Source organism: Hippopotamus amphibius, chromosome 17 (assembly GCF_030028045.1).
Source record: "Hippopotamus amphibius kiboko isolate mHipAmp2 chromosome 17, mHipAmp2.hap2, whole genome shotgun sequence".
NCBI classification, from domain to species: Eukaryota; Metazoa; Chordata; class Mammalia; order Artiodactyla; family Hippopotamidae; genus Hippopotamus; species Hippopotamus amphibius.
The window spans coordinates 45,408,565-45,423,908 of record NC_080202.1 but is presented as its reverse complement, the minus strand read 5'-3'; the positions used below and the strand labels follow the sequence as shown (position 1 = coordinate 45,423,908).

The following is a 15,344-nucleotide window of genomic DNA, read 5'->3' as shown; positions in this document are numbered from 1 at the left end:
TCAGCTTTCCTCGAGGCATCTCCTCTCCCAACCCCCTTCTGCGCTCTCTAGCTCTCCCTATGGCCCTCTCTTCCATTCGCTTTTCCGTCCCTACTCTCCTCTTCTCTATGCGAGCCTCTCCTGTGTCTCAGATTCTAGCCCCCTCTCCATTTCCGAGGCTCTCTCTCCCTCAGTCTCCCCTTTCCTCTCCGGGCTCCAGTCCTCTACTCCGCGGCCCCGCCCCTCGGCCCCGCCCCTCTTGGTGGGCAGAGCCCTACCGTCTGCGGCCCAATTGGGCGCCGGCTCAGCCCTCAGCCCCACCCCTCGCGGGCGCCGTGCAGCGCAGAACCGGTGGGGCTGGACCCGGTGGAGGGGGCGGTGGCTCGAGCGCCGGGAGGCGGGAGGAATCAGGCGGGAGGCGGCGGCCGCGGCGCTCAGTTCGGCCGCGCAGCGGGAGGGAGGCGCGAGGCAGGAGCCGGCGGCTGGGCTCGGCAGCGCATCCAGCGCAGCGCGGCGCCCCGGGCCCGGCCCCATGCCCGCAGCCCCGCCGGACCGCCCTTGAGCGCGGGCGCCCTGCCCGCGCCCCCCGCCCGCCGGCACCATTGCCCCGACGGCGCGGCCGGGCGGCCCGGCGCTCCCCAGGCTCCGCGCCGGCCGGAAGACCCTGCTGGCGGCCGCCGCGGGCGTGGTGATGCTGCTGGTGCTGGTGGTGCTCATCCCCGTGCTGGTGAGCTCGGGAGGCCCGGATGGCCACTATGAGATGCTGGGCACCTGCCGCATGGTGTGCGACCCCTACCCCGCGCGGGGCCCCGGCGCCGGCGCGCGGCCCGACGGCGGCGACGCCCTGAGCGAGCAAAGCGGCGCGCCCCCGCCCTCCACGCTGGTGCAGGGCCCCCAGGGGAAGCCGGGACGCACAGGCAAGCCGGGCCCTCCCGGGCCCCCCGGGGACCCTGGTCCTCCGGGCCCTGTGGGGCCACCCGGGGAGAAGGGTGAGCCGGGCAAGACCGGCCCTCCGGGGTTGCCGGGAGCGGGGGGCAGCGGCGCCATCAGCACGGCCACCTACACCACGGTGCCGCGCGTGGCCTTCTATGCCGGCCTCAAGAACCCTCACGAGGGTTACGAGGTGCTCAAGTTCGACGACGTGGTCACCAACCTAGGCAACAACTACGACGCGACCAGCGGCAAGTTTACGTGCAACATTCCCGGCACCTACTTTTTCACCTACCACGTCCTCATGCGCGGCGGCGACGGCACCAGTATGTGGGCGGACCTCTGCAAGAACGGCCAGGTGGGCCCGGCGGGGGCATGGGGCTGGCCTGGGGGCAGGGCACCCAGGGAGCCCGGGGCCCAAGGGTACGGACGGGCGCAGGTGGAGACCCCGGAGCGGCTTAGGCATTACATGCGGGGATGGTCCAGGCTGGCTGGCACCCCTGACTCCTCGGTTCCTGGGCGCCGGCTACAAGGCACATGCCGCTGGGCACCTGCGGCCTGGAAATGCGGGAGATAAATCCAACTAACAATCGGAGCGCAGGGCTCCCGGGCGCGCGGACTGGACCTCGGGGGTTTGGCCCTTGAGAAACCGCATCTGAGAGCTGGGATTCTGGTTGATACTAGCTGGCGATGAAGGGACGGATCAGGATGGGCTCTGGGGAAAGGCAGCGTTAGCGCCCACGGGCGCCAGGGCGCACCGCTAGGCGCGCAAGCGGAGAAGGCGAGCTGTAGGAGATCTTTAGCGCACAAAGGCAAAGGGAGCCGACCGCACAAAGCCTTAGCTGCAATACATCTCCCGCCCTTAGGAAGGGACCATTGGGCCGATCCGACACCCTTTGCAAAACCCGGGACTGCGCGGCCCCTTCACACTGTGTCAGAGCTAAACGCACAAGAAGACGGCCTGGGGGGAAAAGTTTTTCCTCCTGAGGCAGGGCAAAGAGGTGGAAACTGCCCTCCACTTTGCCTCCCAGCTGCAACTCCTGATTCCTGGGGTGTCGGGGGATCCTCTTCCTTCCCTGTCCCCAACGGAGAGACCAGAGTGGCAGGCACCAAGCTCATGAAGTCTTTGGTACCGGGGACCAGCAATGCCTGGTGCTCTCCTTGGAAGTACTGCCCCCGGGACAAATCTTGACCTAACCCTGCCCCAGGATGACAGTTTTACCCAGCTCCCTGGGCTTTGATCCCCCCTCCCTTCCCAGTGCTCCCAGACCATGGTGGCCTGGGGCCCCTGGGGTAGTCAAGTGGAGCATCCTTGTGGAAGAAGGTGCCTGTACTGATCAGAACTAAAGCTAGGCTGATGGGAGTTGGGAAGGAATCTCCTGCAACTGAGACCCAACATCCTGCTGGAACCCCTCCCACTGCAGCACTGTCCCGAGGTAGACCCTGGCTTGGGGGTCGGGGAAACGACAGGCCTGAGAGTCAGCAAAAAGCCTACCAGGTGTTTGTAAGTCTGCCCCCCACCCCACCCCGCCCTCCTGCCTGCTCTCTCTGGTTTCTGCCTCTCCCCTGCCTCTTTCTCCTATCTCTCCAGCCCTTGTGCTGCCCTCTCTCCTTTGTCTACCAGTCCTGTCTGTCTCTCCCTGGGTTTCTGGTCCCTCACCCCTGGGGTTTAACCCCCCCTCTTTATTTCTTTGGTGTCCCTTTCCCACTTGTGTCTATCAGGCTTCTCTCTTCTTTGTCCTTGGTTCTTAACCAAATGGGAGGCCCTAGTACCCAGTGAGGGCTCTCTCTGCAGACAGCCCCACAATTCCCCCTATTAATCACCCATAAAGGATGCGAAAATGTCACCTTCATCAATGGAACTTCTTCCTTTCCCAAAGAAAGTTTGGGCTGGCACCAAGTTGAGGTTTCAGGGTTCTGGGGGCCCAGCTTTCTTGGATAGGGAGGGGATCACCAGGTCACCAGTGGGCCCCGCACCTTGTGCTACTCCAGGAGGGTGCCGCAGGGCCCCAGAGATGAGACCAGAGATGGTGTGTGTTTGGGACAAAGGCACTCGCTTCAGTCTTGAGTCAGGGAGGTGAAACTGACTCAAAAGCCTCTTCTTACCCCTCCAGCAGGGGCAGGGCATTGACAGAGCCTGACAAGGAGGTGGCACCACAGGCTGGTAGAAGAAATGAGGTGGCTTTAACCAGGGGCTTCAGAGACCCAGCATTTTAACAGTTACTCAGACCATTTCCTCTCCCTCCCCTGCCCCCCTCCAAACACAAAAATCCAAGACAAACAGTGGGGTGATAGGCCCTGGGGCCCCGGTCCTCCCCCACATCCTTTGTGACTTCTTCCAGATTGTCCAAGAGACTCATTTAATCTCACGAGTCATTCCACATATCAGTTTTGAGCCCCTGCTAGGAGCCAGGTTTGGGGTTCCAGAGGTTCAGTCTGCTTGGCCTCCAGGACCTCATGGTGTGTGCAGGGGAGACAGTAGTAGCCCCCAATACCACACTCCAGCGATTACTGTGTGGGAGGGGGACGGGGAGCCCACTGACACTCCATCCTCCTGGAGGGACTGATTCAACGGCACTTGCCCCAGCTCAGACCAACCTGGTCGGGGGAGAGGATGGGGAACCTGGGTCCCCAAGGTGAGGAGACACCACTAGGGAGAAAATGAAAAGGTCAAGTGTAGGGAAAAGCTGGCTCAGAGGTGCAAGAGGACATTCAAGTGAGCGGAGAAAAAAATGACAAGGCTGGGCTAGGGGTGGGGACAGAAGAGAGGAGCTTGCTCCTCCCATGCCTTCAAGACCAGGGCCGACCCTGGGCTCTGTGCTTTTCCTTCCTGGCTTCCTGCCTGCAGAGAGCCTTCCAGAATTTCCTCTGGAAGGCAGAGCGGCATCGGGGCCCTGGTCCTTCCCTGGGCAACATGGGGAGATGGGGAGTCACCACCTTCCTTCCTGGTACTGAGACCCCCTCTCTGTTGTTGTCTGAGGCCCACCAGCCCCTCTCCCAAAGGGTAGCTTTGAGTCACCACCGCAGAGCCTGATGGCACTAAGCCCTGATTGTTAGGACATGGGGACCTGAGGCGCCCGAGGGAGGGACTCTAGGTTGGGGCTGGTGCCCTGGGTGAGGTGAGCTCCCTGCAGCTCCCTCTGTGATCCACAGTTCAGGGACTTCCCTGGTGATCCAGTGGTTAAGACTCCACGCTTCCAATGCAGGGGGCCTTGGTTCAATCCCTGGTCCCTGGTGGGGGAACTAAGACCCCACATGCCACTCGAGGACTCGAAATTGATAAACGGGGCTAGGGAAGAGGAGGCTGTGTGGGGACAGGCCAGGACCTATGGGAAGGTGAGTATTACAAATGGGCAGGGGCTTGGACACCAGAGTCTGAGTGAGGTGAGAGGTGGTGGGGTGTGTAAACTGGGGAGCGTGGTATAAAGACCTAACTGGAGATCAGCCTCTCTGATGGGGGGAGAGGGCCCTCCCCGCGCTGTCCTCTCTGGCCTCTGATGCCTTTCATAGCACAGTGCACAGTGCCTGGCACAGTAGAGACCCAGTAATTGTGTGAAAGCACACGTCCCCTGTGGACCAGCCTGGCTGCCTGTGGGAGCCACACCTGCACATCCAAGACCCCAGCATCACTCTGGGGACGGGGCACATTGCGTGGGCTCTCTTCCCCCACCCCACCCCACCCCCACTCCAGGCCCTTAATCGGACCACTGCCTCAGCTTCCCTTATTGGCAGCCCTTGAGGAGGTGCTTCTGTAGCACCCGCTTGTGACAAGCCCCAGACTTGCTTTCCTGCTTCCAGGACAGCCTCAAGTCCCTAGACGTCCCCTCTGCCCCCAAGAGGAGCCAGATGCCTCAACTGTTTCCAGTCTTGGGCAGAGAATCAGGACCCCTGGGTTCCATTCCTGGATCCCCCACCGTCTAAGGATGGATGAGCATTAATTCTCCCTGCCTCCATGGATAATTAGGATAATCACAGAAACAATCATGCTGATGAATAAATAATAAACATAAGCATAACAGTTCTGATGCCTGTCACATCACCAGGAGATTCCTGATGACAGATGACTGTATTCTAATGGATTCGGCTATTAAGAAGCACACTGTTTTAATGAGTTAAGGCTAAATTAATCTGGGTAATAAAAATAATTGTTATTAGCGGTAATTTATTAGCAAAGATAATGAAATGCATGTGTAATCATAAATACCACCAGGATTAGGGCCCAGGGAACAATACAGAAGTTGGCTGCTTGCTTTCAGCTCTTGCCTAGTAGCTCAAAGCCCAATCAAGATTAAAAATTTTTTCCTTCACCACCAAGAGGCTTTTACAATGGTGGCAGTGGTGAGGCAGGATCTTATCCATTTTCTAAACAGAGAAACTTAACAGACGGCGCCTCTCCCTCATTTGATTTCCCCCACCTTTAGCTGAACCAGGAGTTTTCCCAGTTAAGTGCCCCAAACAATTCCCTCCCAGGCTGGGGAAGAAGAGCTTGAGGGGAGAGAAGGAGCCAAAGGGATCTGGGCTTTAAATGGCAGACTGCATGCAAATATTCCGGATCCTCCTGGTGCAGCATTGCTGCTGAGTCAGCAGCTTTGGCACAGCTGACCTACAGTTCTGCCTCCTGCCCAGAAGGGAGGATGGGCCCCTCCCCTAATTTGGCTTGGTCCAGCCCTGAATATCAGCCCTTGAGAGAGCTGCCTTTTGGGAAGGGTCAGGATGGAGAGGGGCTGTTGAGGAGCCTGGCTGAGAGAACCTCCTTCAGTGCAGCCTCCCCCCCAACACAAGCCAGAACTTGGAGATGGCTCCTCTCTTCCCATTGTCCACTCAGAATATCCTGGAGAGGCCCCAGATCAGAAGGTTCAGGACCTACGTTGGCCTCAGCGGTTGGAAAGGAATGCCTAGAGGGAATTTGTCCACCACCCCACACCCTCAATATCTTATGATTATAGTCTGAGCCCCCCAGAATGATGTGTGAGGCTTCAAATCCAAAGGCTGGTGCTCCCCTGCCCCATCGTCCTGCCCGTCCCTCCCCTCCTCCATCAAAACAAGGACCAGCAGGGATATCAGATCAGACGGAGGATCACAGAGGGATGTAAGGCTTTGCTCCCTTCTTCCCATCCACTTGCTTTCTACCACCGTGGGGTGATACAGGAGGAGCCAGAAGGCCTCTTTGGGTGGGGTGATAGTCACAGGTAGAGCTACAGCTCCTTGGAGGCTGGATGCAGGCCCAACCTGAATCTTGGGAGGGGAAATAATTACCAGGCCTTCCATCTCACTGCTCTGGTGTGAAAGACTCCAAATGGACTTCAGACAAAGTGTCCACAGAGAAGGTCCTGGTACTAGGGTTGTTGCTTACTGGCAGCCGGGCATTGGCCCAGGCCTGGACCTGTAAGGCCAAGGGGTGCCCTCCTGTCCATCCACTGACATAAGAACAGGTGGATGTGGCTGAAATGTAAGGTATCATTATTACAATAAAGCAGAGAGGAATGAATAATGAGAGAGGGGATGGCCCTCCATCCGTTAGGGGTCCAGAGAGTTCCTCTCTGCAAGGAGGGAGTTCCAGGCAGGGGCATCCTGGAGACATTGTTGAAGTCAGACAGTGAAACCTAGGGGAGTTAAGGAGGCCAATTACACCTTGACTGCCAATTCAGACCCAGATTACACCTGCCCTAGAAATCCAAGGCTCCTCTGTAACCCGCTCCCGAAACACACAGTTATGGTTGGAAAGGGCAGTGATGGGATGATGGGAGAAAAGCAGGCTGAGAGCCCTGATGGGGCTGGAGGTGAGGCTGTGGGGGCCTCCAGATCCTCCTCGTGTGGCTGCCTTACCTCTGACAGTCCCCTCCCTCCCCAATCCCACTTCTCTCCCTCCTCCTCCCCTCCCCTCTCACATACACCCCGGTGCTCTTACCCCCAACCCCCCGCAGGTGCGGGCCAGCGCCATTGCCCAGGACGCAGACCAGAACTACGACTACGCCAGCAACAGCGTGATCCTGCACCTGGACGCGGGCGACGAGGTCTTCATCAAGCTCGACGGAGGCAAAGCGCACGGCGGCAACAGCAACAAATACAGCACATTCTCCGGCTTCATCATCTACTCCGATTGAGCTCCTCGCGACCCCTCCATCCCCTATTCCTCCGGGGGTGCCCTCCCGGCGGGGGCTGAGGATGACCCGTCCCCGCCCACCCCCTCGCTGCCAGCCGCGGCCGCCGGCCCTCCCGGCTATGACGCCCCCGGCCCGCCCCCACCACCGCCTGGGCCGCAGCTAGCCCTCCCGCCGGCTCGCCGCAGAGCCGGGTCCAGCGCGCCCGTCCCGGTTCCCCGGGAGGCGGTGTTGACCGCTCCCGCCCCGGCCCGCACTGTATATTTGTACAATAGGATTGTTTACCGCCCACCCTACCCGCCAGCCCGCCCCAGCTTGGGGAGAGGGCTCGACGGGGTCACTCCCCCTGCTCCGATGAGCTGCCCATCCGCTCTGGGGTGGCGCTGCCGGGGGGAGGGGTGGGCTGGGGGCTGGATAGCTTCCCAGCAACCCTAGAGCCCTGGCCGGCTGCGGCCCCGTCTGACCAAAGCTATAATAAAACACTTCCACCCCGCTGGTTTTCCAACTGTGCCCTGGAGAGGAATTGCAGGAGGGGACCGTGAACCCTGCCCTCCTCCAGACTGGGAATGGGTCTGCTGAAAGCTGCTCATGCATCCCGGGGAAGCCAGGCACCAATGTCAGAGCTGCTCCAGGAGGAGATGGGCCAAGGGGCCCAATGCCCACCACAGCCCAAGTGGGCCTGGGCACCTGGAATAGGAGGCAGCCGAGTTACATCATCATTTTCCCAGGTGGAAAAGCTCCATCTTTTCGACCTTGAAAGTGGCATCAGCATTCCAAAGGCACAGCAAGGTTTCAATTGGGAGATCCGGGTTCTGGTCACAGTGCCGCTGTGTAGGATCTTGGCCAAGTCCCTCTTTTCTGACTCAGTTCTGGTTTAGTGACAGCAATGAAAGGAACAAGCTTTGTGTTAAATGCCGGTTGACCTTGGCCCAAGCACTTCACCCCTGGGCCTCAGTTTTCTAATTATAATATGTAGGTGAGGAGACCTACCTCACTTGACTGAGGATAAAGAGGTATCATGTATGTGCTCAATAAACACAGCATTTATTATTTATACATCATTTTAAAGTTTTCCAAAGGCTTTCAGGTACGTCATCTCCCTCGAGTCTTCCAGGAGCCCTGGGAGGCTGGATGAGTAGACTTTACTCTTCCTGCAAAGAGGTTAAGTAGCTTTTTTAATAGGACACAGTCACTAAGTTCTGTGATTGCCCTTGAATCCAAGAAGCCTTGCTCCCTGGAGAAACCACAGCAAATCTCTTCGCCTTGTCACTGCTTCCCTCACCTCCTATAACTGGGGCCATGATGGTTGCACAGTTAAGGCATTCCTAAATCATAAGAGTTAATACTTAGCTCCTGTTCTGCGTCTGACACCATATAGGAACTTTGTAAGTATCACCTCATGGAAATGCATGTGGGGTGGGAGTGGATTGGCAAGAAATGCTCCCGTGTCCTTTAACATGGATGTTGTTTTATCCATTTCAGATGAGGAAACTAAGGCTCAGAGAGGATAAATCGTCTGTCGCAGTCAGAGAGCTAGGAAGAGGCAAATGCCAATATTTGAACCAAAAGACCATGCTCTTACCCAGCACGCCATATTTCATAAAGATCTGGGATCTCCAAAGCAGCACCGAGGAAGGGTGGCCTGGAGGCAGCTCAGCCTCCCACCCTGTTGCGCCCAGCCCTTCCACTCCAGCGCTGCGATGCAGAGCTTGATGGCATTGATGGCTTGATGCCCTGGGCAGGAGCCATGGGGTGAGCCTCTTGGAGAAACCCAAGGCTCTACATTGAGGGAAGGGTCCCATCTGGCCTCCCCTCCCCCCGCTGGCTCAGCTGGAGAGACAGGAAGGAGGGGTGGCCTCCCTCCCAGTCAGGCCCCATGTATAGACCCTTGTCATGGCTGGCAGACTTGAATGACTTTCTTTATCCTCTCTTTTCTCCCCTACTTCCCCCTACTGCCAGCTGTGGCCATTTAATAAAATCAGCTTAATACTTGTTCCTTCCCTGTGGGGTCTGGAGATTGAAATCTGCGGGTCCCCACAAACCCAATAAAACCCCTGGCAGGCCTGGCTGGAATGAGAGTTTCCTTGGGAGGAGTGATTAGTTTAGCCAGCAGCCCCCTCCTGCCCTCCAGCGCCACCACAGCCCCCTGTGATTCTTTAATGGTCACCCTGGCCCCAAATTACCCAGCCACCACAACTGGGGGGCTCCCCCGCCCTCCCCAGAGACCACAGGGACTGGTCTAGGACCTCTGCTACCTCAAAAAGCATCTTAATCATTGCCAGGCTGGCTGGCTGGCTGGCTTTTCTTTCTGGTGACTGGCCGATCCTCATGTCATTTTGAGAGAGGGGCCTAAAATCTCCATGTCACAGATGAGGAAGTCATAGTCTGAAGAAAATCTGTGACTTGTCCATGGTCATGTAGCAAGGTTGTGGCACAACTGGGACAGGACTGAAGCCAAGGACTTTTTTGTCCTTTGCAGGGTGCCAGGGGTGTCCAGCAGTGCCAGTTACCAGCTGGCTGTCACTCAGGCAGCATCCCAACTGCCGGGGAACATGTTGGGGAAGTGTCTCCCCCATCAGACAGGGGATCCCCAAGGGCAAAGTCTATATTTTCCCCCTCAGCCTTGGGACACCTGAGGGGACAGACTGTGTCTCTACCCTCAGCATGGGAAACTTCCTGAAGGCAAGACTGTGTCTCCTCCATCAGTCGGGGGATCCTCAAAGATAGTTTTGAATGAGTTGAGGGCAAGGTGTGTATCTCCAGAGACTCAGGATGGGCGGGAGGGAAGTTTCCTAGTTGCAAATGTTGTGGCCGTCCTTTTAGTGGCTCTGAGGGTAGACACTGTACTTTTTCTATTAAACTAGGGCTTTTTGAGACCAGACCCTGGGACTGGGAGTTCCCTGAAAGATAAACTCTGTCTCCTCACCCAACTGGGGGCTCCCTGAAAGCAGGGCATTTGTCCCCCCTCTTCCTCAGCCAGGGGTGTTTCTGGCACAGAAGCATTCTACAGGGTAGGGCTGGCTGGGTGGTGGAAAGGAAGCTGGACAGGCAGAATGGCGGTCCCGCTCTGGAGGAAGGAAGGAAGAAGCCTCCCCTGGCTGCCTCCCCTTTAGAAAGATGTGTGATTAATTAACAAATAATGTCCCTGCCAAGGAGGGTGTGAGGGTGGCAGTGCCCCTGGAGCTCACCCACACGAGGAATGGCGGGTCATCCTGTGCCCAGGCAGCTGCCAGCCCTCACAGCTGGCGCTGCCCTGGTTTCTGGGGTCACGGGGAGCAGAAGGGGCAGCGGGAGCCCACTGCTGGGGGTACCCTAATTGGATGACTTTGCAGGAAGGCCAGGCAGGTGCTCTCGACTCTCCGCTTCAGCTTGCTACAAACACATCTGCCATGGTGAGGTCTAGGGGTTAATTGCCTCCCGCCTCACTCCTGGTAACCGATATTTCATTTACTGCTCGGAGGGGGAGCTGCCCGGACAATCAATCCTGGACAAGCATCCAGGAGACAGGGGAGCCACGGAGACCGGGGAGCCGCAGAGGCACGAGAGCTGTTTCCCGGAGGATCTCTGAGCACCAGAGGAGGAGGCAGGAGGCAAGGACCAATTGCTCAAGGCTACTCCAGGCTCACCTGCATTCTGCTGACCCTGACAACAGATCTAGGACCCTAAGAGCTGGCAGAGAATCCCAGGGTCCAGAGACTGCACGACTTCAGCTAGCTGTGCTGGTTCCTTCTGCATGTACTTATCTGGGTGCCCCCACAAGCTGTAGCAGGTTAGATGCTGTTAATAAGGTTATTTTCACAAGTAATGAAGGTATATTTGAAAAGCAGAATGGAAGGTGTGAGCTCCTCGCTCCCTTTCAGGAAACAAACCTTAAAATCCTACAAATGAAGTGATAATAAAGTGGAAGTGAAAAGCCTACACATGTTTGGGACTAGGAGGGGGTGGAAGGTTACTGAGAGGGGGCAGCTCGGGGCTGCAGGGAAAAGGGACCAGAGGGCTCCCTGCCCCTATGCTTTCCACATGCCACCCATTTTCCCCATCTGCCAAAACTGAGAATCAAAGCCACAGAATGGGCACCTCTCATTACACAGCTGGAAAAACTGAGACCCAGAGAGGAACCCAAGGTTGTTCATGCTGGTTCAGGGCAAAGCTAGAACCTGAGACAGCAAGACCCAGCAGACATGCAGCAACTGGAGTCAGAAGAACTGGGCTCAAGTTTCTGGCCATGCTCAGGGTTTCAGGAAAAGACACATCACCTCTCTGAGCCACAGTTTCTCCATCTGTAAAATGGGCCTAATAAAAATATGCACTTGAAGGGCTATTGGGAGGCAGTGCGCGAGAAACTATCAATATTTTGTAAGTTATAAAGCAAAATGCCGATGCAAGGCTTCTGAGCCCTGTGATTTAAAATGCTTCTCCCTGCACTTCAATTCCTGGGATTGCAATGATCATCACTCAGGAAGATGAAGACACCTGAGTGCTCTCCCACCCTGGGAACCCCAAAATGAGTGTGGGGCACTAGGGGAAGGGTTGGTTGGGGTACCCAGGATGTAGAGCTCGGTGTTAAGAATGGCGTCTCTGATGTGGATTCCCCCACCGTTCTGCTCTGTGGCCTCCGATTTGGGGTAAGAGCAGAGGGATACCCCCCGACGCCCTGGCCAATCCATCTGTTTGGTCCCTACTTGCTCTGCTCATTTTAAAATTTCTGAATACCCCATCTGGGCCAGGCCCTAGCTCACTGGAGGATCCAGAAACTGAGAAGAAAGCACCCAGAACTTCAAAATACCTACAGAGATCATATAAATACATCCAGGGGACTTCCTTAGTGGTGCAGAGGTTAAGGATCTATCTGCCAATACAGGGGACATGGATTCGAGCCCTGGTCTGGGAAAATCCCACATGCCACACAGCAATTAAGCCCATGAGCCACAACTACTGAGCCTACATGCTGCAACTACTGAAGCCCACACGCATAAAGCCTGCAAGAGAAGCCCTCACATGGCAACGAGTAGTCCCCACTCGCCACAATAGAGAAAGCCCCCACACAGCAATGAAGACGCAATACAGCCAAAAAAAATTAAAGTAAAAATAAATTAATAAATACATCCAGGACACAGTGCTATTAGAGAGGCAGGGAAGGCTCCCCAAAAGGTTAACAGGGGTTACCACTGAGAGAGCTGGACTAAGTAGGGGCTTGCACTTTTTTACTTATGTTCAAAAAGGCTTTAAAGCAAGCATCCTTCCAAAGACCGAACCTCCCCACCACAGCTATTGCTGAAGTTGTCATTTTTGCAATAGGAAGAGGGCAGAACCCAGGCAGCGAGGGGTTTCTCTTCTTTTGTCCAGGGGTTTGCGGAATATTGGAACTGGAAGAACAAATACACTCTCATCTCTGTATCAATACTAAGTCATAGGGCTTCCCTGGTGGCGCAGTGGTTAAGAATCCACCTGCCAATGCAGGGGACACAGGTTTGAGCCCTAGTCCAGGAAGATCCCATATGCCGCGGAGCAACTAAGCCCGTGAGCCACAGGTACTGAGCCTGTGCTCTAGAGCCTGTGAGACAAAACTACCGAGCCCGCACGCCTAGAGCCCGTGCCCTGCAGAGAGAAACCACCGCAATAAGGAGCCCACGCACGGCAATGAAGAGCAGCCTCCGCTCTCCGCAACTACATAAAGTCCTCATGCAGCAAAGAAGACACAACGCAGCCAATAAATTTTAAAAAAACAAAACACTAAGTTATAGCAGTAGCTTATGTACCATGAGCTGTTTTAAGAGTTTTGCACCTACTCATTCATTTAAATCTCACAATGATCCCACAAAGTAGTTACTGTTATCACACCCATTTTTTTGGATGAGAAAAATGAGGCACAGAGAGGTGAATCTTGCCCGAGATCACCAGGCTTCATCTTTCTGGCAACAGCCCTCTTGAAAGGCCATTCCCTGGAGTAGCAGAAGGGTTGAATCTCACTCCCTCCCAGCCAGAGCGGTCTTTCCTCCCCTAAATCACGAGAAACTTCCTATGACACCTGCTACCTGGGCAGCTTGTGCAGGGGTGGGGCTCCTCCCTTTTCCCAGATGGTGAAAGGCAAATTTGAGTTCTTCCCAGCCCCCCAGGGCATAGGCCCCTTTGCTCCCTGAGTGAGGAGCCCCAGCCAGCATTAGGACAACTGCATAGACCATAGACTTACAAACCTCTCCCTGCCTGCCCAGAGCCAGGGATGGGTCTGCTAGACCCTGGGCTACTCCAGCTGCCTGCAGAACAACTGCTCTTCCATGAAGTCTTCCTGGACTTCCCCAGCAGTCATCTGCCTGTCTCCGAGGCCATACTGAGAGCATCTTCCAAGCGGCTCACTCAGTACCTAATACTGTGCCTACCCCATTATAAGCATTCTACCATAATAGCAGCTATTTCAAACATCCCTCACTCTCCTGAAACTTCTGCCTCCTGTGATGGACACAGCGATGCACTGCCCAGGTCTCCTTCAGGACTGAAGGATGTATTCCCCAGCTTCTGGGAATGCTGCCAGAAGATGACTCTGAGTTCCCAGGCCCTCCAGGGACTGTCTCTGCTGATGTGACCTGTCTTGCCCAATGTCTTGCCTCCTTCTCAGGGCAGCCTGTTTTGAATGACTGATCAACAAGGGGTTTTAAAGGCCCACCCTTCGCTTAGGGTCTTTAAACTCAGGACAACTCTGAAGAATTTTCCCAGCTTCAGAGCTCCCAGCTCAACTTCTCCCACTGCCCAATCCTGCTTCCTTCCATTCTCTTCCACGGGTGTTAATTCCAAGAGCACTCCTCAATAAACTTTGTGCACACCATCTCCATCTCAGAGTCTGCTCCGTGGAGAGCCCAGCCTGCATGACTACCTCTGGTCTCATTCATTTACTGAGTCCTTCAGCCAATTTTATTGGGAAACTATTATGTGTCAGGCCCAGCAACAAAGGCAGAAGATGGAGTGTGAAGCTGACTATCCAATGGGTGATCACATCTCCTACCACCCAGAGAAGTCAGAAGTCACAAGGGCGAAGCTCCAACAACTTCCACCACAAACTTCCCTGCATTTTTGCCCTTCTCCTTCTTTTTGCCTCCATGGAAGAGCTGTTCCCCCTTTTCAGGGTCCAGCCTGACCCTATGCTCTACATCCCTTACCCTCTCACCAGGGTGACCAATCTGTGCTGGTTTGTCCAGGACTGTCCCAGTTTTAGAACTGAAAGTCCCACATTTTGTTAAACCTCTCAGTCCCAGCTGGGCAAACTGGGATGGCTGATCACTGTACCTCCCATCTTTTGGGGGACTTCGCTTAGTTGATAATGACCCCTCTATTCATCTTCAGCTGCTTACTCTGTATCAGGTCCTTCCCATCATCATTTAAATCTTCCCTAGCCTTATGAAGTAAGAGAGTAGCATTGACATATATACACTACCAAATGTAAAATACATAGCTAGTGGGAAGCTGCTGCATTACACAGGGAGATCAGCTCAATGATGGGTGATGACTTAGAGGGCTGGGATAGGGAGGGTGGGAGGGAGTTGCGGGAGGGCAGGGATATGGGGATAAACGTATAAATACAGCTGATTCACTTGTTATACAGCAAAAACTGGCACAACTGTGTAAAGCAATTATATTCCAATTTTAAAAATGTACACAAAGGGAAAAAATAAATAAGTAAATCGTCCATAGCCTTAAAAATCCTCCCTTGACCCCACATCCTCCTCTAGTTTCTACCTCCTTTCTCTGCTCCCCTTGACAGTCAGGTGCCTTAAAAGAATAGTTATTACTTTCTTACCTCTCACTCTGATCCAGCTGCCGCTTCCTCTGAAACTCCTCCTGCCAAGGCCACCTATGACCTCCTTGCTGATAAACCAAGTGGACACTTTTCAGTCTTCGCTGTGCTTGGCTTCTGTGCTAGGCCAGACCTTGAAGTCTGGCCCAAGTTTAAGGATGGCAAAAATGATGTCTTGGACTTGGTTCAAGGACCTTTTAAAATTGGTCTATATCCAAAGCAGCAAATGCTATCCAGGTGCAAAGGATGTACTGTGATACGTGTGCACGTGAGTGGACATGCCTACTCTCTGCTTCCTTTGAGTCTCGCCAGTTGCAGATAGCAAAACATCCACACACCTCACAACAGCACAGAGCCTGTGACCTTTCACACCCCCACCCATATCAGCCTAGAAATGTCTCCTGCATCCAGACAAGGCAAAAATCCTGCACCCAGTCCTCACATATGGGTTCTAGGCTTCGAAGTTCTTGTTAGGCCAGTACCAGCCTGCTCTCCCTTTATCAGCATATGTGGTGTAAGGCCCAAGGGTTTTCCATTTGTGTCTGCTA

At 55.1% G+C, this 15,344-nt stretch overlaps 1 protein-coding gene across 1 annotated transcript; it reads left to right on the top strand.

Moving 5' to 3' along the window:
- Window positions 1–395: 395 nt before the first annotated feature.
- On the top strand, window positions 396–7,228 carry C1QL1 (complement C1q like 1). The gene is made up of 2 exons (XM_057716381.1): window positions 396–1,267; window positions 6,834–7,228. The coding sequence occupies exons 1-2, from the start codon at window positions 671–673 to the stop codon at window positions 7,011–7,013; spliced, it is 777 nt and encodes a 258-aa protein (XP_057572364.1). The 5' UTR covers window positions 396–670; the 3' UTR covers window positions 7,014–7,228.
- Window positions 7,229–15,344: the final 8,116 nt, after the last annotated feature.